At 36.3% G+C, this 26740-nt stretch overlaps 1 protein-coding gene across 1 annotated transcript in view; it reads right to left on the bottom strand.

The window, feature by feature from the left end:
• Positions 1-7761: 7761 nt before the first annotated feature.
• Positions 7762-26740, bottom strand: part of WDR36 (WD repeat domain 36) — a 37947-nt gene continuing 18968 nt past the window's right edge. The window contains exons 13-23 of the mRNA XM_065874903.1: positions 26614-26728; positions 25949-26114; positions 25044-25152; positions 22977-23056; positions 16892-16999; positions 14095-14192; positions 13520-13665; positions 11167-11286; positions 10898-10979; positions 9231-9418; positions 7762-8105 (exon numbers count right to left, since the gene is read on the bottom strand). Of these exons, the coding sequence (XP_065730975.1) occupies positions 7956-8105; positions 9231-9418; positions 10898-10979; positions 11167-11286; positions 13520-13665; positions 14095-14192; positions 16892-16999; positions 22977-23056; positions 25044-25152; positions 25949-26114; positions 26614-26728 (1362 nt within the window). The 3' untranslated portion in view covers positions 7762-7955. The remainder of the gene's footprint in view (positions 8106-9230; positions 9419-10897; positions 10980-11166; positions 11287-13519; positions 13666-14094; positions 14193-16891; positions 17000-22976; positions 23057-25043; positions 25153-25948; positions 26115-26613; positions 26729-26740) is intronic.

Below are 26740 nucleotides of genomic sequence, written 5' to 3'. Positions count from 1 at the left end.
GCTTTCTGGGAAACTTCAGGCACGCACCACACCATTTATTTAGGTGTGGATCTCTTTTGCCAGTTGTCCTTCCCACCACTTCCTGGAAGAACTCCAGGCTCAGCCCAGCGCCAGGTGAGTCATGGACACTTCCATGGGTCTCCTACATCCCAGCTCATGTCAACCAAGTGCCGAGAGAAGACGGGAACTGGAGAGTATCACCTCCTCTCCAAGAGCCAATGCTAGGGACTTGCAACCCCAAGCGAGTGTCATCAGCTTAAGTTTGAAGGTCTGGGTGAAGGTCCAGTAATTAGGGCAGCAAGCACAGTTGTAGCTCCAGTGGTGCTTTCCAGGAGGAAATGCAATTCTGGCCAGCCACATAGCATATCTGTGCATAACAGGATGTATGTACATTTGGGTGGATGGATGTTAAGCTATATACATAAACAAATTTTATTTGAAAAACTAAATGAAGAGTAAAAAATAAAGTAAAATAGAGTAAAAGAAACCAAACAAACACCTAAATATAAAGAGTACTGAAATGTAAGCATACAACACCCAGAATCAACATTTTATCCGATTTTGTCTAATTTTAAGTAAGAATACATAAAATATTGCAGAAAAGTTCGTTTCCTTTGTACTTAGTTCAAGGACCATTGGTCTCCACACTCCCCCAGAGGTAACAAAGAGCAAGTGGCCACCCCTGACTTTCCACTGCCTTTTTCATCTCCCCTTGGTCTCTGAATTCTTGTCTCTCTCTACTCCACCACTCCCCTGGCCACCCACCTCTCTTTTTTTTTAAGTGTTTTTTTTTTCCCCTCCCCCCGGTACGCGGGTCTCTCACTGCCGTGGCCTCTCCCGCCGCGGAGCACAGGCTCCGGACGCGCAGGCTTAGCGGCCATGGCTCACGGGCCCAGCCTCTCCGCGGCATGTGGGATCTCCCCGGACCGAGAAGATCCCGTGTCCCCTGCATCGGCAGGCGGGCTCTCAACCACTGCGCCACCAGGGAAGCCCCACCCACCTCTCTTTGAGCTCTCCTGACAGTTGTCCTCTTCTCCACGCAGCCTGCCCGGGCTCACAGAGGCAGATGTTCTCCTCCTGTGTGGCTCATGTCTTGGAGTTTGGGGTCAAGTGGCCTTATTTGCATCGGTATCTCCAACACCTTGTCCAATACCACATAGGATTGTGAATGAACCACTGAGGAAAGGTAATGGGATGGATTGAGGGAAGCACACGGTCCCCACGTGTACCTATTATTTCCTCACCCGTTACAGTCCCCGCCCTTCACCTCACCTTGTCACCGCAGCAACAGGCATCCTGTCTCCACCTTCCCTTCAGGTCATACTGTGTCCAGTGTGCCAAGAGCGAACACTGGCACCCAGCCGCCTGGGGTGTGGCCCTCAGATCCTTGAGCCCAGTCTAACAAGTGGGGCCGGGCCGATGCCTCGCTTCCGTTTCCGCTTCCGCTTCCGCTTCCTCAAATCTGGCCGACTGGTACCAACCCGTTGTCTCCAGAGAACGAAGAGGTAGCGTCTTCTGAGTAAAAACGTAGGTTTTTTTCCCCCCTTAATTATTTAATCTCATTATATGCATTGCTTTTCTAAGTTGTAACCAAATCCTTTGTTAAAAAAGAACCGCAGCGAAAGAGCAAGCAGGCGTTTCCTCACGTCGTACTCTCTCTCACATAGGTATCTTGCACGCTTAGAAGCTGCTTGAGACCTTCTGTCAGGCAGGCACGCACGCACACGGGGTCTGCGCTTTGTAACAAACTCCGGGCAGTCGCTGGTTTTGCGAAGTGTGGAGGCTTAGAAACGGTCTCTTTTGTCTTTGCACTAAAAGAGAGCAAAGGAAAATGGCCAACCAAGAGATTTTGAAAGAATGGTGAGTTAAAACTCAGCCCCACAAGGACCAGAGTCCTTGTATGTTTTGTTTTTCTGAAGTAGTTCAAGAGCATAAAACAGCACCTGAGACAGAGTAGGTGCTAAGTGAGTAGCATTTGATGAGGCAGAATGAGTAAGTCAGTGACTGAAGGAAGGAGCGAAACACTGTGCTGGGTGGGGAGGCTGTCACCTTTTCGTATGTTATACTGCTTAAGAGACCCAATCAACAGGGCAAGGTGAATCCAGGCCAGAAAATCCTCGCACCTGCCACTAATTCGGCCACTGTGCTTGCATAATATTTACTCTAGACAGCAGGGTGTGGCTAGGAGTGAGGAAACAAAGCCAGAGTTATGGGATAGAGGCCAGACTTGGAAAGTTCAGGTAGGGAAAAAGAGCCAAAATAAGTTGTAACTGGTTAGTCAGAGACAGTGGAAAAAATTAAAATGGTAACAAAACTTTTTGATTTGAAATATACATTCTTGGCTGTAATAGAAAATAAATGATATTGCTAAAAATTGTCTGGGATTTGTGCCATTCTTATTTTTTCCCATGAACATTAAATCATTGTTATCTGCATGTCTGTGTAGATAAATCACTTTAAAAGATGAAAACTAATACTTTATGTACTCCTTTAGAGATATTTAGTAGAATTCAGCTGTAATTGGAAATTAGCATAATTGGAATTGGAAATTCAGCCTACAGTACAGACACTGAAAAAAATCCCACAGAATTCTGAATTTCATCCTAAACCGTCATGCCACTGGATTCAGGAGTTGGGGGAAACAAATTTACCAAATAAAAAGTATCTCAGTGTCTTTCACATTAGTTTAGGCTCTTTTGAATACACATTTTGTGAAATTTTATTTTCAAATTATCCACTAAGGCTTGCTTTCTTCTCAGTGGTTCAATCCACTCCCTGCTCCTTACCAAGATGGCATGTGGATAAAAACCTTCTGTGTTGCCAGATCCTTTCCTCCTCCCTCCACCCACCACTGTCATCCCATTTAGCCTGTGCCTTAAGTCTCAGCTAGCCTTCCAGCTGCACCCTGGGCTAGGATGGTGCAGTTACACTCTGCTATGGGGTCATGGCTCACTGTGTCATAGTGGCTCTGCAGCCAGCCTGTGGACACTATACTTTCAGCTCTCCCTCGTTCCTCTCGTGAACAGGTGGAAAGTTCAGAGCTCTCCAGATGTCACCCACAGTCATGGAAAACTGTGATGTTACAGGCCTCTCTCCCTCTGCCTAAATATATCACCATACAGTCACCCTTAACTATGGTTCAAAGTTTAAGTAGGCTCATTGAAATTCTGTTTCAGGATTTGTTTAAAGATAATCACTTTCTAATTAGTTTAAGTGGAAAATATGTAAATTCAGAGCTGCTGGCAGCTGTATTTTTTCAAGTTTTGATCGCTTATATTCCCAGCACAAATAAGATGCTGGCACATACTAAGTTCTCAATAAATATCTGATGAATCAGGGAATGAAGAGAGATCTTGACTTAACAGTTAACCATAATGAGAATAAAAAGGAGAGATGGAGAAAGGGACTAATTCCTATGGAACCCATGGATCCATCAATAGGCAAAACCAATTTTTATCCCTGGACTTTGCAGATACTCATGTATTTGAGTTAGGTTTTGGTCACTTGCAACCTAGTAATTAATAAAAAGGCATAATCCTAATATAATTTACACTAATAAATTTGAAAATCTAGATTAAAGTCATGATTTGTAAGGAAAATATAGTTTACCAACATTGGCTTGAGAAGAGACAGGAAGTCCAATTAGTTCAGTAACCACAGAAAAAATTAAGTAGGTAAAAATCACCATATAATAAAGACTTTATGCAAGGTTTTTTTTCCCTTTTGACAAGTTTAAAAAAATATATCAAGGATAGCTGAATTCCATGAAGCAAACAAATGCACCAGTTTCATCTCACTTATAAAAAGTTCTATTCCAGAAATAAAAATGACTCAGTGTTAGAAATCTTTGAATAAAATTCACCAATTACAACAATTAAAGATATTGATTTTCCAATATATGCTGAAAAAAATCACTTGATAAAATTCTATACCTCTAGTTTAAATTTTTTAAAGTAGCAAATTAATAATAAAGTAGAACTTAACCAAGGATATCTACCAGAAATTCAGAGCATACATTATCCTTAATGATGGAACACTAAAAGCATTTCCACTCAAGTCAGTAACAACACAAAAATCTCTGCTAAGCACCACTAGTATCCAACATTCTATGCCAGAGTGCTAAAGCAATCCTAACTAAAAACAAGTGAAATATGAATACTGGATAGAAAATAAAGGCCAATCAATTGAAGAAGATGGGATTCTCTTGGATTTTCTAAGACTATACTGACAAACTTTTTTTTTTTTTTTGCGGTACGCAGGCCTCTCACTGTTGTGTCTTCTCCCGTTGTGGAGCACAGGCTCTGGACGTGCAGGCTCAGCGGCCATGGCTCACGGGCCTAGCCACTCCGAGGCATGTGGGATCTTCCCGGACCGGGGCACAAACGTGTGTCCCCTGCATTGGCAGGCGGACTCTCAACCACCGTGCCACCAGGGAAGCCCTATACTGACAAACTTTTAAGAGTTCTGCAGTGTCATAAAAGATCAACACATAAAAAGCAAATTGCTTTTACCATGACAGCAATAACCAACTATAAAATATATTAGGAAAAGTATATTTCACTGTAACAACAAAAATAAAATCCCCAGAAAAGAGTCTGTCAAAAAAATGTATGATTATATAAAGAAATCTTATGAAATCAAGAGAAGCCCACTCCTGGTTTAATGAAGATACAGAGTTTTCTCAAAAAGAAATACTATTGTATGGTTGACCCTTGAACAACATGGGTTTGAACTGTGTGGGTTCACTTATACATGTTTTTTTTTCAGTAGTATATACTACAGTACTACAAAATCTGCAGTTAGTTGAATCCACAATGCAGAACCACAGATATGGAGAAACCACAGGTATGGAGAGCCAACTATGAATTATGCTCAGATTTTGACTGCATGAAAGGTTGGCACCCCTAACCCCTGCCTGTTTAAGGGTCAACTGTAATTCTTTTCAAATCAATACTATAAATTTACAGCAACTAAAATCAAAACTTCAAAAAGATATGCTCACCAATAGCCAAAAATTTTTGAAAAACATTAGGAATGCTTTACCCCCATCTCTGAAAACATACCAGAAACTATAAGCAATGCATTATTTATTAGGAATATCAAATACCTTAATTAGAGAATTTAACACATAATAAAACAGCATCCCAAATCAGTAAAAATGAACTTCAAATGGTTTTTGGACTTTTGAGTAAGTGTAGCTCTGTTCCTTGCACTCTTCACAGAAATCAATTCCAGATGGAGATCTGGATGCATACATAATTATCTTAAAAGAAAATATAGAATATGCTCTATATTTTGAAATAAAAGTCATAAAAATACTTACCAATTTTACTATATATAAAACATCTCTTTAAAAGAGACACCAAAAGTAAAGCTAAAGACTTAAGTGACCAACTGGGAGAAAACATTGCAGCAGTCATAAAAGACTAATGTCTATCCAAACTATATGAAAAACTCCTAACAAATCCATGAGATAAAAAGACAAATCATTCAACAGAAAAATGAGCAGTGTTGGCAAAAGGCAATTCACATGTCTAAAATAAATGTATGAAAAGATGCCCATCTTCACTAGTCAGTTTTTTTAAATATAAACAATAAAAATGGTAATTTTTACCTATTAGATTAATAAAAAAAATTTAAAAATCTAAATCAAATGGGATTTGATTAGGGATATGGGGAGCAGGTACTCATTCCTTGCTGAGAAGCTGTAAATTGCTACCAGTCATTTTGGAAGCCAAATGAAGTATCTCTTTAAAACTGCCTAACTCTGGCCCAGCAATTCAAAGCTTAGGCATACACTAGAGAAATCCCTATATGCACATAGTCATACAGGATGACATTCTTTCAGCATTGTTTGTAAACAAAAAACGAAAGGGAAACTACCATAGTGTCCCTTATAGAGTAAATAGCTTGTGGCATACTATATAAATGTAAACAGGTGAGATTATACTCAAGTAAAGAAATCACATAGAAAAGTTGAATGATATACATATATTTATGTAAAACCTGAAGCTATACATTTTATTTCCTGTAGCTATACATAACATATATATTTACAGAAAAAGGTCTAGATGGAAGGTTAACAACTGTTACTTCTAGGGAAGGTATTAGGATTGAAGGTGACTATAAAAAATAGACTTGTTGGGCTTCCCTGGTGGCGCAGTGGTTGAGAGTCTGCCTGCTGATGCAGGGGACACGGGTTCGTGCCCCGGTCCGGGAGGATACCACATGCCGTGGAGTGGCTGGGCCCATGAGCCATGGCCACTGAGCCTGTGCGTCTGGAGCCTGTGCTCCACAAAAAAAAAAGAAAAAAATGACTTGTCTTTGATGGTTTTACAAGTAAAATGTAGTCATATACTACACTTGTAATTTAAAATGTAAAGAAAAAGCAATATGCACAGAATGATACATTTTAAGAAAAAATATACACAAAAAATTATCCATTGTATTTCTTTCTCCCTCCCTTCCTCGATGGCAAACATACAGGAAAGGTTTTAGAAGATTACCTGACAAAATGATGCTTTAATACTATCTAAAGCTATTGCCAATAAAAACAATACACTCAACTCCTCTATTCTCACCTGAAAAAGAAAGCTCAGTTCAAGATTTGTCACAGCAATACAAATTCAGTTTAGAACTCTTGTTTTAGATATTTACAGTCTTCACATAGTACATAATTGTATACTGAAATTTTGCCATATCTTTAGAATATAGTATTTGGGGCAAGGGGAAATAGTTTTTAAAGTTACAACTTAAATCACTATTAACATTTAAGTCGATGGCTTAAGTTTATACACATTTCTAAAAGAACAAAGTACCAAACCAGATTGGCTTACTTCCTCAGCCATTTACTACTTCTACCTTTCACCATTAAACAAAACCACTTTGATAGTTAAAGTTATCGTTGATCATCTCCTTGTGAGGACTATTCCTTCTGGAGATTATTCTGTAAAGCTGCATCCTAATCAGAATAGAATAGTATTGGTGTTCAAATACACCCAGCTGAATTTTACGAATGACACTACTTTTGAGTGTAAAAACTAACAAGTTTTTAGAACAGTGTGCTTTTGAGAATTGCTTACTTTTAATTCACATATTGAAATCTTGAACCACAAAAACAATGACGATGAGAAAAAAAAGTACCAGAACTATCTGGTTTCACAATGGTTATGACAGGAAAGTACAGTCAGCAGTTTCTTCCCAAATAAAAAGGTCATCAGTGGGGAAGAAAAACCTTTGAAGGATATCTTCAATGGAATTCGGAATTTCCCTCACCTATCCTAGGTATGTGTTCAACTGCCTCCTATAGCAAGTTGCCTTGTGAAAGTGCCTCTCATATAAAAGAATAAAAGAATAAGTTCCTTTAGAAAGGCTACAATGTAGAGAAGACTAACTAGGCCAGTGTTAGAAAATCTGGATCTGTTTCTGAGATCCTGAGCAGACCTCAGCAGTTTCCTCTTCTGCAATGCAAGAGGGCTGCACTGTCTGACACACCTTCCGGCTCTAACTATGTTTTCATCAAAGGCCACCAAGGAAGGAAACATGCCTTTTTACCTTATAACATGAAGGCATTTTCATAACTGTTTTATGTATTGGTTTTATCTTCAGTTTAGTTCAGCAATATTCTACATTAAACACCCAGCATACCTCATATGTTACAAATATTCAAAAAACACGAGCTTGGTGATGACAATTCAAAAGAAGTCATATCCAAGTAACTGATGTGAAGAGACTCAGAAAATAAATCATTTGAGAATACTCTTTATGTCTTTAAAACAAAAAATAGGTATACTTTTATTTCAAGAAAGTATTCAGCATTTAAAGTGGAGAATGACGGACTAGTTGGTAGTGCTGGCATTTATTTTCTTTTCACATTGACACTTGGAAAACAAGGTTGTAAGTTAAACTCAATCTCTTTAATATAAAAGTCTTTATTTAGTCACCTAAGTTTATTTTTACAACAAAGCACTTTTAATGTAATTTAAAACACACATGCTTTGATTGAAGAGTGATTGTAAATGGATCCAGTTTTCTTCCAACTGTGATGACAACTTAGTCATTTCCTCTAGAAGTACTGGCTCTGAAGGAAGCATTTTAAGGTGTAACTGAAAAGAAAAACGATAGTTGAACATTTAATTTAAGAAAATTAAAATTTTGTTTATTCTGGATTTAACTGTTTTACCAAGGAAGCTCAGAAGGTACTATTCTTAATTTTTTTTCTTAAATGCTGGTTTATTACCGTCTCCCATCTCCCTCTCCTCTATTATAAGTTCCTTTATGGTACTGTCACTCTTTTAATAGAATTCAAGTGGTCATCACTCTCCTCCACATAAGGACAGTCCTGATACAGATCCAGAAACAAGGTCCCAGTTCTAACACTAAATCTGTATTTCTGTGCTTCTTTTAAGTTTCTCCTTTCATAGTAACCCATTGTTAATGAATGACCTATGGGCCCTTTGCTTTATCTTCTAAAGATTTAAGTAAACATATTCAGGAAGGTAAATTTGGGAAAGAATATAGAAACAATTTATGGCATTTCTATTTTTAATTCTACATACTACTTTTCAAATAATTTAAAATAATTGGATCAATTGAAAAGTTGTTTTAGATATTTATGGGATAAATGAAGAATCATATCTGCTATTACTGAAAATCAGCATCATCTACCTCCTTCAATACATTATACTACTGAGATAAACATGAGTTCTCTATTATATTAGTCATAAAAGCAACTGTCATTGTCAAATCATTTGAAACTCCTTCAACCAGAATAGAAGTAAATATTTTGATTTCAACAGTAGAAAAAACAAAACAAAAAATAAACATAAAACCTGACTCTCTTCATGATCATTAAAAAAGTCTGCCAAAATGTAACTACATTAAAAAGTTAAGTTTAGTATACTGATCAAATGGATGACACATAAAAGTCAGGAGGTTGAGTCAAAATTGTGTTAAAAAACAAAAGCCAACAAAAAACAATTACAAGCTGGTGCACTATCCAGCCATCCAGTATGGTAGTCACTAGGCACAGGAAGCTATTTAAATTAACTAAATTTCTATAAAGTGAAAAATTCAGTTTCTCAGTCACATTAGCCACAATTCAAGTGCTCAGTAGCCACACACGGTAAGTGTGGATATGGAACATTTCCATCTTTGCAGCAAGTTCTATCAGACAGCACTACTCTAGAGGAGGGCAAGCTGCGAAGTACTTTTTTATATATTAGACTTACCTTTAAAAACAACGCAAGGTATGCCTGGGCTAACTCAAAGTCACGCTTTTTGTCCAACATCATCCTGATCATTTTCAAGAAGCTCTTCATAACTTCTACAGAACCACCACAATCAGGAGACAAACTTCGCAGCTCTGTTTCAATTCCTGACGGGCCTAATTCTTTCAGAAGGTTAAGAGCAGCTTCATCTACATTAAGTTTTAATAAGAATCCAGTTATTATCTACAGTCATTTCTTTTAGGAAACTAGTTTACATTTCAAACCCAACATATACTTAAATTGCACAAGAAATTACTTCTATGGCTTTTTTTTTTTTTTTTTTTTGCGGTACGCGGGCCTCTCACTGTTGTGGCCTCTCCCGTTGCAGAGCACAGGCTCCGGACGCGCAGGCTCAGCGGCCATGGCTCACGGGCCCAGCCGCTCTGAGGCATGTGGGATCCTCCCGGACCGGGGCACGAACCCGTGTCCCCTGCATCGGCAGGTGGACTCTCAACCACTGCGCCACCAGGGAAGCCCTATGGCTTAATTTTTGTTTTGCATTTTCAGTAAGCTTTTTTCCTATTAAGGCTGTTAAAATCTAATTAATACCTAGCAACAGACATTTTAATATGCTCATAAATCAGTCAAACAAATCCAAATGTAAGAAGGCTACAGAGGTATATGCCAAGTTATTAATAGTATTTGCCACTGGGAACAAGATGAGGTGACGGAATTTATTTTTCTTTCTTTCTGTCGTTATAAAAATTATAAAAATACCACGTGATTATTAAGAAACATTAACACTACAGAAATATATGTGGGGAAAGACTCCACCCTAATCTTACCCACCCCAAATCTGCTTCTTTTCCCTAGAAGTAAGCACTCTTGTTTCATATGCATCCTACGAAAACATATTCTATACACTTACAAATTTTATACGAGGTATTTGATATTACAATGGCAATGACTATGCTTTTAGCTTTCTGAAAAGGAAGAACACCAATGACAAAGTCTAATACGTTTTATTTTCTGTTCTTCAGTATATATTAAATAGTAGTGCTTTTTTTCTTTGTTCCTCCATAAATATAACAAGTTACTCCCTGTTTAATCCTGCTATTCTTTAGCCATCAGTACCATTCTTTGACTTTTGCCAATGTGCACTCGAGTGACAGTGGTATGAAAACAAAGCATTTGGATCAGAAAACAAGAGTATAAGTCAAACAGGAGAATGTGATTTTTGTTAATTGCTTACAGCTCGTACTATCATTATTAGCTACAGTCTGTAGCTTTCAAAGTTTAAATCTATTAAAACACTCAATAAATTTTAAAATTACCTTTTTATGTGATAATTTGGTAATATCTGAAATTATCTAAGACAAATGTCTCTGCTGTATTGCAAACTATATTGCAAACTGTATTTGTAAGTAAAAACAAAAGCAAAAAAAAATCCAATTTTCCATAAAGAATGAAAGGTTCTCAAAAGATTATTATAATCTCAATATCATCTGAGTTTAGTGTCACTCATTTAATATAACACAAAGCTAAAACTACTTAAGATTAAAACCAAAATTTCAGTCCTTCTGGTCTTTACTTTCAGCTATTGAGAAATCTAATATTTCACTCAATTCTCTTCATATAAAGTAAAATAAACTGAAATACTTGGTAAAATATTTTATAATTTAACTTACATTTATTATTTACCAGTCCTTCCTCAAGTTTCAAGCAGAAATCTGATTTTTGAGCCAAAATTCCAAGATTTACCACTTTAGACTTAAACAGAAACAAATACACATTATTCAAAAACCATAAATGTAACAAAAAATTTATAGTTTATAATTAAAAGCTATCAGTAATTTACTCTATATCTGTGAAACTGGGTCTTGGTTAAAACTGCAAATGTAAAACACAAAATACGCACCCCATATACTTAGAATGTTCCCTCCAATTTGCTTCTTACCTGTTGAGGATCACTATTTTGTTCAGGTGCAGCATATCTGGGTACAAGGCCAGGAACTGTTGGAATAAAAAATGGTGCTGATTTGGGTACTTTCGGTGGTTCCTTTGGTTTATTCTTTTTCTAATTAAGAGAAAATGAGAAAAGGAAAAAAGACTAGTAAGTAATTAAGTATTTAATTCCCACTTAATTTTTAAAAAGTCCAAAAAGTAAAGAAAGGGATGAAACTTTTTCAGACTAGTTTGCTAAAATAAAATCCCAACCAACCAAAACCACAGATATCCTTAAACTGGGATTCCCAGTGCAACCCTCCAGTATTCTTGCTGATAAGGCAGAAGGAAAATGACAGAGTTCAGGAGAAGCTCTAAGGCAAAAACAGCCCATTTTCCTGAAACATGAATATTTACGTGAAGAAGTAACAAGTAATTTTGAACTTCCTTTTTACTGAAATACAACCTTTTCTGCAAAATGGGCTAGAAAGCAAAATTTACATAATGCTCAACAGTTTTTCAAATGTTTTTTCCAAAAGAAATTTGGAGCCAGAGTTAGACTCCACCATTAGAAGTAATTTGGTGAAATTCTTCTGTGAAGCATGGCCCTCATTCTTCTATTTTGTTGGAATTTTTGTTTTTCCTTAGTACTTTGTGCTTTTAAAAAGAGAATACTGTTGCTCATTTATAAAATATTTCAAGTGTTAGCAAAATTCTATCATGAAAACCTCCCTTGGAATTCCCACTGACAGAATTCAGTTTTGGTGACTACATTGTTACAGATCACTATCTCAGGAGCATATGGTAAACTGCCTAATAAAGGAGTCGCACAATTTTACCTTACACTATTCCTCTTCCATTCTTTAGGAACCCTGGGGAGTTGCTTTTTGAAAGAAAGCCAGGGATACTTGTGGCCTCCTGGAGGCACAGCATAAAAGAAAGTTGTTACATGAAAGCCAGACAAAGCACTGCCACTAGCAATGAAAGCACAGCCCTTCTTTGTGATGGTAGAAAGTATAGTAAAAGTCACAGTTACTCTTCTAACTCATGGTTCTTGAGTTAGAAGGCAGACGGTCACTGAGTTGTAAATAAAAACAAAGGGCTTTGGAGAAGTTCCACAGGGCTCTGGAAATCACCTAATTTCATAAAGAAAACCTAAAGTAGAAAAGTTACCCAAAGGACAAAAATAAAAATTGTAACCTCTTTCATTCAGAAGGAAATAAAAATATTGGAGGTGTTAGCTTATTTCTCTCATAAAGAGCATTCACTCAGGTTTCTGGATGTTTTTATGCAGAACAAACTATATCTGAGCAGCAGATATTTTGTCCCTTTACGGCTGACAAACTAGACAACATAATGGAGAGATTTCATTAACTATGTGCCTGGACAGCACACCTTTATGCTGATGCCCAATCTTTCAAAAAGTGAGCGAAAGAAGCACTTTTAAATTCTGTGCGTCAAATTAACATGTGAAAACCTCTCTTTTCTTACCCAAGACACACACAACTTTTCTTATGCTAAGTTATTAGTTACAAAAATACTTGCTGCACCTTGTCATAGTTATGTCAGTGTTCCTTACACTTTTTTTAATGCCAGCCCTTAATGTGACTTAGTACACACATAACCTCTGGTGACTGTATGCATTTCATAAAACAATACTTACCCTAATTATCAAAGGATAGTCTCTGAAGTTTTCTACTCTAGTCTATACCTTTCAATTGCTTTTGCTACTCACAAATAGGGGTCATGAAACATGCTTTTTAAAAATTAATTTATGCCATAATTGTCCATTTTTAATGTAAAATTGTAAACTCAAGGACAAAGGGCCTAAGTTTTTTTCCACTGCTGTCTCAGGACACTACCCCATACCTAGTTCATATTAAATTATGTGCCTGAACCCAACAGCAAATCTTCTTATAGCTGACAGAGCAGGGTGTGGTATGATAAAGGATGACTGAAGCTTACTTTTAAAAAGACCAGTGAAAGTATTCTAATCCCCAAAATGTCTAGGAATAGAAACATCACACATTATGGCAATATTTTTTTTCTTATTTCAGAAGTTAAAAAAGTAATTTATTAGGCTGGGCTTAAAACATCCAATTTCTAATAGCTCTGTAGTTGCAGGCTATACTTTTGCTATATCCAGAGGTCCTTGATTGCCCTCAAAGTTGATACATATATAGAGAGAAAATCTTGCGACAATCATACTAGATTAAACAGCATTTAACCAAATGGTATTCTCTTTACTACCTTAGGCATCACCTGCTCCTCCTAAAGCCCTCAAAGTAAGGGAAGCTATCTCTACTAAAGAAAATACTTTTGGAATGTGTCTTTAGGGGCCAATATTAAGTGTACTATAGTATTACCTTAATAATATCAAGATTTAGAAGATTTTTCCACCGGGATTCAGGAAGGAGTGACAGAGTCACCAGCTGCTCATTCAACTGTTCTGGGGAGTCATACTCTATCATTTCATCACTTGGTTCTGTGGTTTCTTCTAATAATTCTACATCTTAAAACAAAAAATTTTCAGGTAAAACAAATTAATGCTGAATGAGATTTTTTACCATATAAAAGCAAATTAGTTCATTCTAAATGAACTAATTAGTTCATTTAGAACTAATTAGTTCCATTAGTATTTCATAACATGTTCACTCAATATAGCCTTGTAAAATCTTTCTATTTATATAGTTCATCTTCTTATTTTCTCATATTAACTACAGTTCCCATCACCAGACTCAAAACATTTCTCCACTGGTATACTATTCGATATCAATACCACATCAATTATACCTTTGCATAAATTCATGAAGTCATTCAAAATATTTCATATAAGCTAAAAAATACTTTGATTGAATGCATTAAATTTTGCCTTCAGTAGCAATATCCTGCACATTAGGTTTATTATATTACACTTCAAAAACTACTATTTTGTGATTACCTTGGGTTTGACAAGTACCAGGAAGCATCACTACTGAAGGAACATAATCTGTGGGAAGTGGCCGTAATGAAACAACTGAATACAGGGAAATATTGGACCTGAGAAACAAAAACATAAGCAATATTGTAAAACTTATAAAAATATGTTCAGGGAAACTTCAATTATTGGTAATAATCTCCACAATCTTGAACTTGGCTATAAATTCTGTTCACTTGTAAGTTAAAAAAAGATCTCAAAAATAGATAGTATTAATTTGAAAATGCTGATTCATATCATAGATGTCATCACAAGAAAGGTGTGTATACACATTATAAATGGAGTCTTTATTTCTAATGTAGCACAAAAAACTATTGGGTTGGCCAAAAGGTTCGTTCGTTTTCTCCCCTAATATGGCTCTAGTAGCACTTAGTTGTCTTCAACTTCATTCGAAACAATTTTGTTAGGTTGTATGTGACAGCTGTCGTATCAGCATACATTTAGAAAAAGACTTAGCAAATTGGTGAATTTTTGTGTAGCCATTTTAATACTGAAAATGGAAGAAAAAAAGCAACATTTTTGGCATATTATACTTTATTATTTCAAGAAAGGTAAAAATGCAACCAAAATGCAAAAAAAGATTTGCACAGTGTATGGAGAAGGTGCCTTGACTGATAGAACGTGTCAAAAGTGGTTTGCAAAGTTCTGTGCTGGAGATTTCTTGCTGGACGATGCCTCACTGTCAGGTGGACCAGTTGAAGTTGATAGCAATCAAATAGAGACACTAATTGAGGACAGTCGACGTTATACTAGGCAGGAGATAGCCAACATACTCAAAATGTCCAAATCAAGCATTGAAAATCATTTGCACCAGCTTGGTTATGTTAATCGCTTTGATGTTTCTGTTCCATGTAAGTTAAGCGAAAAAAACCTTGATCGTATTTCCGCATGTGATTTTCTACTTAAACGTAAAACGTTTTAAAAACATTCCGTTTTTAAAACAAATTGTGACGGGCGATGAAAAGTGGAACTGTACAATAATGTGGAATGGAAGAGATCGTGGGGCAAGCGAAATGAACCACCACCAACCACACCAAAGGCCGGTCTTCATCCAAAGGTGATGTTGTATATATGGTGGGAATGGAAGGGAGTCCTCTATTATGAGCTCCTTCCAGGAAACCAAACAATTAATTCCAACAAGTACTGCTCCCAGTTAGACCAACTGAAAGCAGCACTCGAGGAAAAGCATCCAGAATTAGTCAACAGAAAACACATAATCTTCCATCAGGATAACGCAAGACTGCATTTGTTTCTTTGGTGACCAGCAAAAACTGTTACAGCTTGGCTGAGAAGTTCTGATTCATCTGCCGTATTCACCAGACAATGCACCTTCGGATTTCCATTTATTTCGGTCTTTACAAAATTCTCATAATGGAAAAAATTTCAATTCCTTGAAAGACTGAAAAGGCACCTGGAACAATTCTTTGCTCAAAAAGACAAAAAGCTTTGGGAAGGTGGAATTAGGAAGTTGCCTGAAAAATGGCAGAAGGTAGTGGAACAAAAGGGTGAATACATTGTTCAATAAAGTTCTCGGTAAAAAATGAAAAATGTGTCTTTTATTTTTACTTAAAAACTGAAGGCACTTTTTGGCCAACCCAATATTTATTTGAGAGATCAGTAATGGCTAATACTTTTATAAGGTAACATAACATCCATATATTTATGTTCCTTTGACAAAAGGCAACCTTCATGTAAGGAAATTATAAATGAAGTAAAGATGGACTGAGAGAATTAAGTCAGAGAGAGAATATGCTGATCAGATTCTTGGGGGGTTGCTGAACAATCATGGATTTCTCCTTTCTAGAAGGTCCTCTAAGCGCTACCTGACCCTGCACCATGGCCTTGGATGACTAATCAAGATGTGGATACCTGTCCCAAAGTGGGCTAATCACATTCTGTCTCCCAAACATAATGAATCTGGAATGGAAAATAAAAATTGGAAATATCAGATTCTGAGTTAATAGCTGTACTATATGCTCTTGTTGCTGAAGTACCACAGCTACCATTCTTCTCTTGTCTTGATTGTTCAAGCCTCAAAGATTCCAGGAGATACCCCATTTTACTTATTAAGATGGCCAGAATCTATTTTTATTATATAGTGAATTTACTTTCATATCCCAAAAAGCCAATTAGAAAATCTTGTAATTACAAAAGGAATTCATTTTTTCCTCTTCCTCAATAATAAGAGTTAAAAGAATTAGGCATCTAAACTCAGAAAACAAACAAAAAATTTCCTAGACCCAGATAATGGATCATTTATTTTGAACTCTTCTATGTTCATCACCATTAGAAGACCACCATTAAGATCTGTACATGGCTATGAAAAGTTATGCAACTAAAATGAATCTTAGAAAGCATTCTGCCCACACTTACGCATTACTTTATAGATAAAGGGGTCTGAAGTTGAGAAGTGACTAGCCAAGGTCATAAAGGGGTATTGAGGCAGTGGCAGGAAGACCAGCCTGGCTGGAGATATCCCTTTTTTAAGATTTTTAAACTCACTTATCCTTTCCGCAAATAAAAGCCAAACAGTATAACAGATAAAAATCAATCATGTGGTTTAGAATACACACTTGAGCAAAGCTATCTAAATTATCAAGCAGATGTTGACTTAGTCATAGACTTATGGTGAACTATGTGACATTTCCATTTTATAAGTTAAAAAAAAAACCTAAAGGGCAATGTTAGCAACTATGATTGTCTGACAATATCATCTTCCTTTTCCTTCTTACCCCAAAGAGAACTGTATACAAGAACTTACCATAGATAAATTCCAAGGTGGTCTACATGGGAAGTGGCCAGAAAGTCTCCGGTAGGGGACATAGTAACATTAAGAGGAGCTGAGTCCAACAAAAAGCTGTCTATAAGGCTATAGAAAGAATCAAGATGTTAAAATATTTGAACTCTACCAAAAAGGATATAATTCACAAAATACATTTTTGCTAAAAAAATCAAAGGGTAAGAAATGCAGAAATTTTTTTTTTAAATCACCAAAACACCAGAAAGTCATCACTAACAAAGAGCTTTGTTAACTAAGTTACTATGTGAAAATAATCTCCTTAATGAGAAAGACCCAGAGCAGAGCACTAAATAGACCAATTAACTGGAGAGAGCTTCAACAACAGGGAGAATACAGGAGGAAATGCTGTTTTTCTGGAATGCCATTTTGGCAGACTTGGAAACAATTCTAAAGATGTCACACATTTAAAATAGATTATTAGTACTCTCCTGTATTTGTTATTTCAGTGAAAATAATAAAAGGTGTAGGCAATAGAAGAAAGTAATAAAATCATTATAAATAATAAGGGAATGGTAGTAGAAAAAAATTTGAGCAATTCTGTTTTTCAAATAGGTAACCATGCTATACATGAAACATGAAAATTCAGTCTATAGAGCATAACCATAAAGCAGCTTATAGAAACTAGTCTCACAGCTTCAAAAAGCTATGAGCAGGGGTTGAAATTGGGGAGGAAAAGGGAGCAATCACACTCAAGAAGACGACTCAGAATAGGCTTCTCAGAAAACTGTGTGAGGTGAGCCTTACAAATGGACAGGAATTCAATGGATGTTGATGGTAAAGAAAGCATCTTCTGGATGAGGGAAATGTGGAGGGCAAGGTGAGGGAAAACTGTGTCTAGCGAGGAGTGCAGTTTGGTCTTGAATACCAAACATCTGAGTTTGTTTTTGTCTTTTAATAAATGGAAAGTCACTACAGGCTTTTGAGCAGATAGTGCTGTAATCTTCACTTTCATAAGAAAATCTGCTAGCAGAATGTAGAATATATCTGAACAGAAAGAACAGTGAGATTATGGTAGTAGTCATCTAACAAGCAGTGAAGATTTGAACTAGGACGGTGGAAGCAGGAAATTTAACGAGGTGAATTTAAGGAGCAAAAGGAAGGCCTAATACATTGGCATCTTGCAGAAGAGGCTTCTTAGGCTGGCTAAGAGTGTGAATACCTTGTATACTTTAAGAGGAGTATACTGGTTTTAATCAGGGCTGTTTTAAAAACTACTTTACTCACTGAAGCCAATACATTATCCATGAGAAGGCATGGCAAGATGACTGAAGCTCAGAATCTACATTAAATAAACCAAATTATTTCAAGAAAGCAAATGACAGGAGTTAACACCTTTTTTAGTGCTCCATGCTAGGAAGTATCCTGAGGACTTGTGCCTACTAATTTAATCCTCACAACCCTATGAGGCAGATCTGTCCTAACTATACACATTAGAAAAATGAGGCCCAGTAAGATTTAAAAACTTGCTCAAGGTAGAAAGTAACTGAGCCATATCTGTCACCAAGCAGTCTGCACACTTAATCACTATAAGCTCAGTAAAACCATTATGGAAACTAAAGGCACAACAGTTTGATAGCACACACACCCAAAAGATGCCTACACTGGTGATTCATGAAGCACACTCTGAGCAGCTCAAAATGAAGACTTTCCAATGGAAGCATTAAATGACTTATCCATGATAAAATCTCTCTCAGTGTGTTCAGAGAGTGATTAACAATGTGAACCTTAACTAGGTAGTAGGACAAGACTAGATTTAGGAGCACTGCAAACAAACCAGAGTGTGCTCAGGACAATGACTGATGTTTAATTTTCACTTATGGGGAAAAAAGAGTAATAATCTGTCTGATTTCTGCTCAACCCTTCTTTGGAAACTCACAAGAACAGCTGCTCTTGGGGATCAAAGGAATTGGGAAGAAGGACGATTGCTAAACACTTACTATAACCAGAGACTGTAAAATTATTTGTTAATTCATTTAATGCAAACAACCCAGAGCAGAAACTTTATCTCCATGTATACTGATGATTAAACCTAAACTCAGCAATTTCAGATCTTACCATTTCTTCTTTGTCTTAATATTTGTTCACTACAAGTGTAAGTGTGTGAGGGGTGAAACTCCCTAACATGTTCAGAATCTATCTGTTAAAAAAAGAGATCTACTGCTTGAGCAAATTTATTTTACTTGATACTATAATTGCTTTGGCAAATTCATTGTGCAGTGTGACTTCCACAGCTGTTGTGTGTGGGTAGGCTGGCCTTCCATTATGTAAAAGCATCAAACTGAGGAAGGTGGTTTCCACATCCACAGCATATTTTACATGGCCAAATTAGTTCATAAAGCTTAGGTCTACAGGCTTAATCCCAGACCTAACTACCATATAGTCTCCTGCTAATCCTACAAAATGAAGTCTCAGGTAAATTATGTTTTTTGAGAGAAAAACTGAAAAAAAATTCCCATTTTAAGGGATCAGATTTTCAAGTACAAAACTCCTCATAAACAGAGGTAACATGAACCCACTCCTGATTATATTCTAAACAAATGCAGAGAATGTTCAATCTCCAGAGTGATGGAATCACCTTACAAAGGAAACTTTAATGAATAGAATAAAGGGATAGTTTTGCCTCAGTGAGAAATGCAAAACAATGTTCTACTGCAATTATTCTCATGTAATCCTCCTCAGAAAGCAAGGTCAGGTGAATGAGACAGAAAAAAAATGCAAAATTCTATTAAAACTATTTAATTTTATATTTTTCTCACCCCCAAAAGAGTTCAACCTAAACTTCTAGGAGATTAAAAGCAACCAGAAATTACAGGTGGTAGTGGTAGGGGATGACAGATAATTTCAGGGATAAAAAATTTCAACTCTGGGGACTTCCCTGGTAGTGCAGTGGTTAAGAATCTGCCTGCCAATGCAGGGGACATGGGTTTCAATCCCTGGTCCAGGAAGATCCCACATGCCACAGAGCAACTAAGCCCATGCACCACAACCGCTGAGCCTGTGCTAAAGCAGTATTTTATCAAAAGAATAAAAAAAGAAATAAAATTTAAAAAAAAGAAGTTAAAAAAAATTTCAACTCTGCTTCTCTGAGAATCCTACAAACACAAGAAAATTTTCAGCACTTAAACAAAAAAACCTTTACAGTAAACAGTTCAGTACCTATGCAATTTGTTTTAATTATTTTTTTGGATGCATTGGGTCTTCGTTGCTGCATGCAGGCTTTCTCTAGTTGCGGCAAGCGGGGGCTACTCTTGGTTGCGGTGTGCGGGCTTCTCATTGCTGTGGCTTCTCTTGTTGTGGAGCATGGGCTCTAGGCACACGGGCTTCAGTAGCTGTGGGGCGTGAGCCAGTAGTTGTGGCTCACGGGCTCCACAACACAGGCTCAGCAGTTGTGGTGCATAGGCTTAGCTGCTCCGCGGCATGTGGGACCTTCCTGGACCAGGGCTCGAACCTGTGTCCCCTGCATTGGCAGGTGGACTCTTAATCACTGCACCACCAAGTAGTCCCTGCAATTTGTTTTAGATAGGCACGATTCCGGATGGATACATCTGTATGTTACCACACACACCAAAGGTTTACTCATACGTATCACTTTTTAGCCTTCGTAATGTGTATATTCATTCTTTGCATATTTAACATGTTATGTAAATGATAAAACTGCTTACTGAAGAAAAAACTAGGACTCTCCAAAGGTTGCCATACTAATTATGTTTAAAAAAAATAGGGGAAATCAAAAAACCCAACAGAGGATTTCCCTGGTGGTCGAGTGGGTAAGACACTGCGCTCCCAATGCAGGGGGCCTGGGTTCGATCCCTGGTCAGGGAACTAGATCCTGCATGCATGCTGCAACTAAAAGCCCACATGCCGCAACTAAGAAGTCCACATGCCTCAGTGAAGATCCCGTGTGCCGCAACTATGACCCAGCACAGCCAAGATAAAAAAATAAATACTAAAACAAAACCAAAAAAACCCAACAGTTACCTATGGTTGTATGGTGAAATACTGATCCTTACTTCCTTACTATCTTCTACATCAAGAAAACCAAATCATCCTTAGAACATATGACACAACCCAAGCAAGGCTGATATCACAACTATTGGGAAATGTCTTTCCCCTATGCTTATTACAGCAAAATCTCATTAACAAACTATGTCGCCTTGGGCAAATCACTTAACTTCTCTCTGAGCCTCCGTTTCCTCATTTGTAAAAGAGGACTAAAAAACAGTACCTATACCTAATAGGATATGAGAAAAGATGAAAAATAAAAGCGTATCAAGTGCATAGCAGCTCATGGTAAATGTTAGCTTGGCTGCAGTTAGGCAGCAGCAGTTGTATGATACTGCTTTTCAGCCTTTCTCATTTGCTCCACTTCAAATCTTAACCAAAAAAGTAGTTTTTCCTTTATTAAAAATATACTTTGGTCCAATCATTATATTTTCTTTTAACAATCCCTATGTGACTCACTTCTTGCTCTGGTGTTTCTCCCAGCTTAATGCTTCTGTATTCACTTAAAAGTGCCTGTGTTCACCGAAAAATAAGATACCAGAGTTGAAAATGTATCATATTTGAATCTGTTCATCTTTTTACTAAAATAAGAAATTCAGCAAAAAAGGCTAATGCTGAGTCAAAGACTGGTGGCTTTGAATGCTACTTTCAGATCCTAATTCTTCCATTCCAAAAAAACCTTACCACTTAAAAAAAAATATTTTGCCAATGTAGTACTACTGAACATTAACCTGTCTCTCCCATCTAACGTGAACTTAAAATACTAAAAAGGAAAATGAAAAGGGCATTGTGTCAATTCTATTTTCTGTACAACTTTCCTACTGTAAAGTAATTCAAATTATAATGTTCACTTTTAGATAGAAGCAAAAGTCCAAGAAGCAAAAGACTAATCAATATTTCTAATGGTACCTTTAGAAAAAAGTTGTGTTTCTTTTTTTTTTAATTAAGAAAGTACCAACTTGAGGTGAATGTTTTGAAGCTGAAGGACACAGGCAACTAATTATATTTTGCTTTAAGTACAAAAGAGACCCACCTGTGGACCAAATTCCCTATTTATTAGAGTTGGACCCATTAGTGACACTCTTGCTGTGCATATTTCCAAACCCAGTATGTATGCTGTATAGACAGCTTTGCCTCATTCCTTTATCAAACTTAAAGGGAAATAAGTACATCAGGGTTTTTCCTTTCTAAAGGTCAAATTGCTTTCAGGTATGAGCTTATCTAATTCCTGAGAAAGAAGAGTAATAGAATTGGACAAAACTTAGTTTAGGAACATTTCAAAAGATTGAAAAGTACTAGCTTCCTTCTCATCTTTCTCACGTATCTCTCTTCTTATGGTATGTTCCTTTCCCCATCACTCCTTTCAAACTCAATCTAAGCAATTCTATGTTAAGTGATATGATTTCAAATTGTATCTATTCCTACATAATTTTTAACAAAGTACTCTCTCTCTCAAATTACTGAACAGAATTAATGTTTTTTCTTCAAGTGCTGTTTTAGTAGCAAGTTTCAATCTATGCCAGATTTCTGAACCCTGTTGGGTTTTACCCAAATCTTAAGACACACATTTTCATTACTTTAAGGTATCTAAATGTCTTTTTTCAAGAATTAGTTAGAGACAGAAAATATATAATACACACAAAGCAAAGTGTTCTGATCTCTTAACTAAATTCAGTATCAACAACAACAACAAAAACAAAAAAATACTCAAAATAAAAATTTGTAGTCCTAAAGTATGATCTCTACTTTGGAGTATCAAAAAGGCCAAATGTGCTTTCTTAAGGTTTATGCAACTCACTTCTATATCTCAATTTTGTAGGAATAGAGAACCTAAGAGGTTGGATTTTCCTATTATCTTTTATGGCACTAATCTCTGCTGTTTGAGATCAAAAACATTACAAGGATAAAATAGAGTCAGGTTAGAAAAACTCCCCAAATATATTCAAATTCTAAAAGTACATAATGCATTAACAACAGGTAAAAGTCACATGTAATGACAATGACTGAGAAAACCTCAGATAAGGTTAGAGATTTAAAAACTCACCATCCAGATGGAAGGTCCCAAGTTCTAATAGAGCAATCCATTGAAGCACTTATTAACCAACGACCATCAGGACTGAAAGCCTTTAAATAAAAAAAAAAGAATGCATATATAAATATATGTGTGTGTGTATATGTATGTATTTCTGTATGTATGTTTGTATCTGTATATTTAACAGCTTAAAGAATAAAAGAAATGAAAAGATAACGCATGCTTCATTAAAAAATGTTTGAAGTATAAAATTTACATCTTATTACATAAAATGCCATCTTATATACCACTGATTTGGATACAGCTAAGGACTAAGCTTTTACATGAATTATAAAAAGTTTTAAAAATGAACAGTTTCACCCAATTTTCAATTTCTACCCCATAATCTCCTATATTTATAGACAGTTAACAAACTGACTACTAATTGTTTTTAACATAAAACTGCTGTTTTGAGAACATTCTATTAGAAATATTTTGTGAGCCTAATTTCAATAATAAAGTATCTGTGAAAGCAACAAAAGCTGCATTTCCTTGAAAAGCATCTATATATTAGAATGGCTTTCTAAGAATGATTTTGAAGAATGCAAATTCTCTTAATATAGTGAAGTTACTGAAGAAGTCCTTCAGCTTGTACTTATAGATTCAGTTAAAAGTCTTTTCTCCCTTAATGACCTTTTATTTCCAAAGTAGAAATTAAAACCACAATAATCAGATTTTCAAAATAAATTTAAATAATAAACTACTTATGCCACCATGAAGAAGTTATATCTTCTCTGTAGATAAAAATGGAAAAATAATAGCTCTCTTCCTGCAGCACATGAGCTTTAAACCAAGTCAAATGTAAAAGAAGACCCAAAAGGAAAAACTTTAAGGTTTATAATTGTAGTAGGTTGTTCATCCAGGAGTGTAAACACACCATAGGGATTATGACCATCCAGATTAGCAAATAATAGTGGGATAAGTGAACTCCAACTTGGTCATGGGGCTGCGATGATACTGTGGAAACTCAAACATTAAGGTGCAGAGAACTCAATTTACAGAAGGATAGTGCAGATGATAAAGTATGGGAAAATGACTTTGATAGGTGAAGTCATGTTATAAACGCTCACAGGTTTAATGGAACAGGAGTAATTTGTTATTGACTAGGGGAAACTCCAGATGTATAACTCGAAAGTAAAGTTTGAAAAGGAAAGAAATAGGAAGAGCAAGATGGCATTGACAGATGTTTTCAAAAATGCAATTTCATCAAAATTACTCCACTCCCACCCCCATTTCTATAGATGCTGTCACAACAAATTCTGTTGATGGGTAGTTCTGCTAATCTCTTATCTGCAGAATAACACAATTTCCCGACCATTAGCCCCCCACCTCTGATTTTTAAGGAAATGGGGGTAAACATTGCAAATTCAGATTTTTGGTGTGAGAACTGATAAGTAAAAGTAGCTGTTGGGAGTGTCACTAAGTAGGATTTTCTTTTATTTTTTCTGTTTCAAGTAAATAAAGGTATCTGCAATTGATGCAAAGTCTTCAACTTACACTTTTTAAACTAGAGTACTTATTACCGTATTTCTCACTATAACAACATAATAGTAAGCTAAAACACATTTTTATTAATTAAACTCTTTTGAAGTTAAGATATATAAACTGTAGAAATAACACTAAACTAGACTGAACCAAGAATCAGATATTCCAGGTCTCCTATTAATTCATTATGAATGTAGAAAAACAGAAATGAGTTCTCTCAGCTTAGTTTAATATTAAGTCAAAAATGATACACTTATGTTTCAATGATTCACTCTCCAAAGTATATTTTGGCCTTGTTTAAAGAGAAAAAAATGAACTCTGGGATTTATACTTTAATGGCATTAACTTCCTGAGAAATATTAAACTTCTTTTAATTCTAAATTTTCCTTAAAAATCTCTTTTTTGAAAAATTAGTCTCCTAATTATTCATTTTGAACATCTCCTATGATGAGTTTAATGCTATTAAAAGATAAGTTTCAATTATTTGAACTTTTTAAACCTAAACAGAAATAGAAATGAATCAAGTTTTATTTAAACATCTAAAGTTTGTTTTACCATGTCATTTATTTGGCCTTGGTGTCCAGAAAACTCTCTGACAATCTTCCTAGTTTCTATGTCCAAAACAGTAATGGAGAAGTCGTCCAAGGCGAGTCCCAGAATGCCACTAGCAAGATAAATGCAACAGTTTTAATGAAAAAAACAAACAAACAAACAAAAACCCTTGAACTAAAATCTCACAGTCATTTAAATTTTGTTAATCAAGTATACCTCTGGGGGAAATTAAGCAAAATGCTGTTCTTTTATATGAAAAGTCTGGTTTTTCCCACTTGGTAAATTACCTATAGTTGACCACTTTACATGAGGGTTAGGGTGCCACCCCTCTGCAGACAAAAATCTGCATATAACTTTACAGCTGGGGGACTTCCCTGGTGGCACAGTAGTTAAGAATCTGCCTGCCAATGCAGGGGACATGGGTTCGATCCCTGGTCTGGGAATATCCCACATGCCACGGAGCAAATAAGCCCGTGCGCCACAACTACTGAGCCTGCACTCTAGAGCCCGTGAGCCACAACTACTGATGCCCACGCATCTAGAGCCCATGCTCCACAACAAAAGAAGCCACTGCAATGAGAAGCCCACGCACTGAAACGAAGAGTAGCCCCAGCTTGCCGCAACTAGAAAAAGCCTGTGTGCAGCAACAAAGACCCAATGCAGCCAAAAATAAAATTTTTTTAAAAAGATGATATTAACTTTACAGTTGGCCCTCCATGTCCATGGTTCTGCATCTGTGGACTCAACCAACAGTGGATCATGTAGTGCTACAGTGAGTATTTAGTGAAAGTTGTGTATAAGTGCACCTGCACAGTTCAAACCTGTGTTGTTCAAAGGTCTACTGTACTTAAATTAAGAACTAAAAACATCAAGAAGAAAGTCCATTATCATTAAAAGAAAAACTCTACCTGTCTCTATGTAGCAGCATCATATTTGGAGATGAATCAAGGCTCAGAGAATGAATTAAAACTTTGTTTTTAAAGTTCCAGAACTTGAGTACTCCTTCACTACCAGTTGTAATTGTCAACTGGTTTAATCCATCCACTGCAACACCTCTAACAGATCCTTTATGGGCTTTAAAGCATATGTTAAAAGAAAAAAGAAATAAGAATTGCAACTGACTCTCTGAACACTACACAAACAGTGATTCCTTTATTTAAATATCTAAGTTCCCACTATTTAACACTCTTTAAATTAATATGGATTTTAGGGAGCAGAGAGAAGATTATTATACCACTTGAGTAATAACAAAATCCATCAGGTTGATGCCATGAAGATTTCAAAAAATAGCTAAGATTTTCTGCTTAATGCAAGAAGAAAAAAAGAACCTTTAATTTCTATAATATCCACTTTCCCCTAATACAACTATGACTCCATTCTCTTTATTTCAACATGGTGTTTCAAATAGATATAATGGCAGGAACTGCCACATACGGCTGATGATAACCCATATACAACTTTAGCAAAATGACTGGCACTCAAGAATTTAATAAATGCCAGCGACAGTTATTAGCCTTGTATCTATCTATATTACTTTTTTAAAAAATAAGAAAAAGAAAAATAAATTCAATACCTTGATCCTTGCCAAAACTTCCTCGGTGTATACTCGACTGCATGTTATATACATCTACAGTTCCTGATGAGAGACCAATCACAGCAAAGTTTCCACAAGAAGTTATATCCACTGCCTTAAGGGAAAA

The sequence above is a fragment of the Phocoena phocoena genome, chromosome 3 (genome assembly GCF_963924675.1).
Source record: "Phocoena phocoena chromosome 3, mPhoPho1.1, whole genome shotgun sequence".
Classification (NCBI taxonomy): domain Eukaryota; kingdom Metazoa; phylum Chordata; class Mammalia; order Artiodactyla; family Phocoenidae; genus Phocoena; species Phocoena phocoena.
The sequence above is the reverse complement of the archived record's forward strand: the minus strand, read 5'-3'. Positions and strand labels throughout refer to the sequence as shown.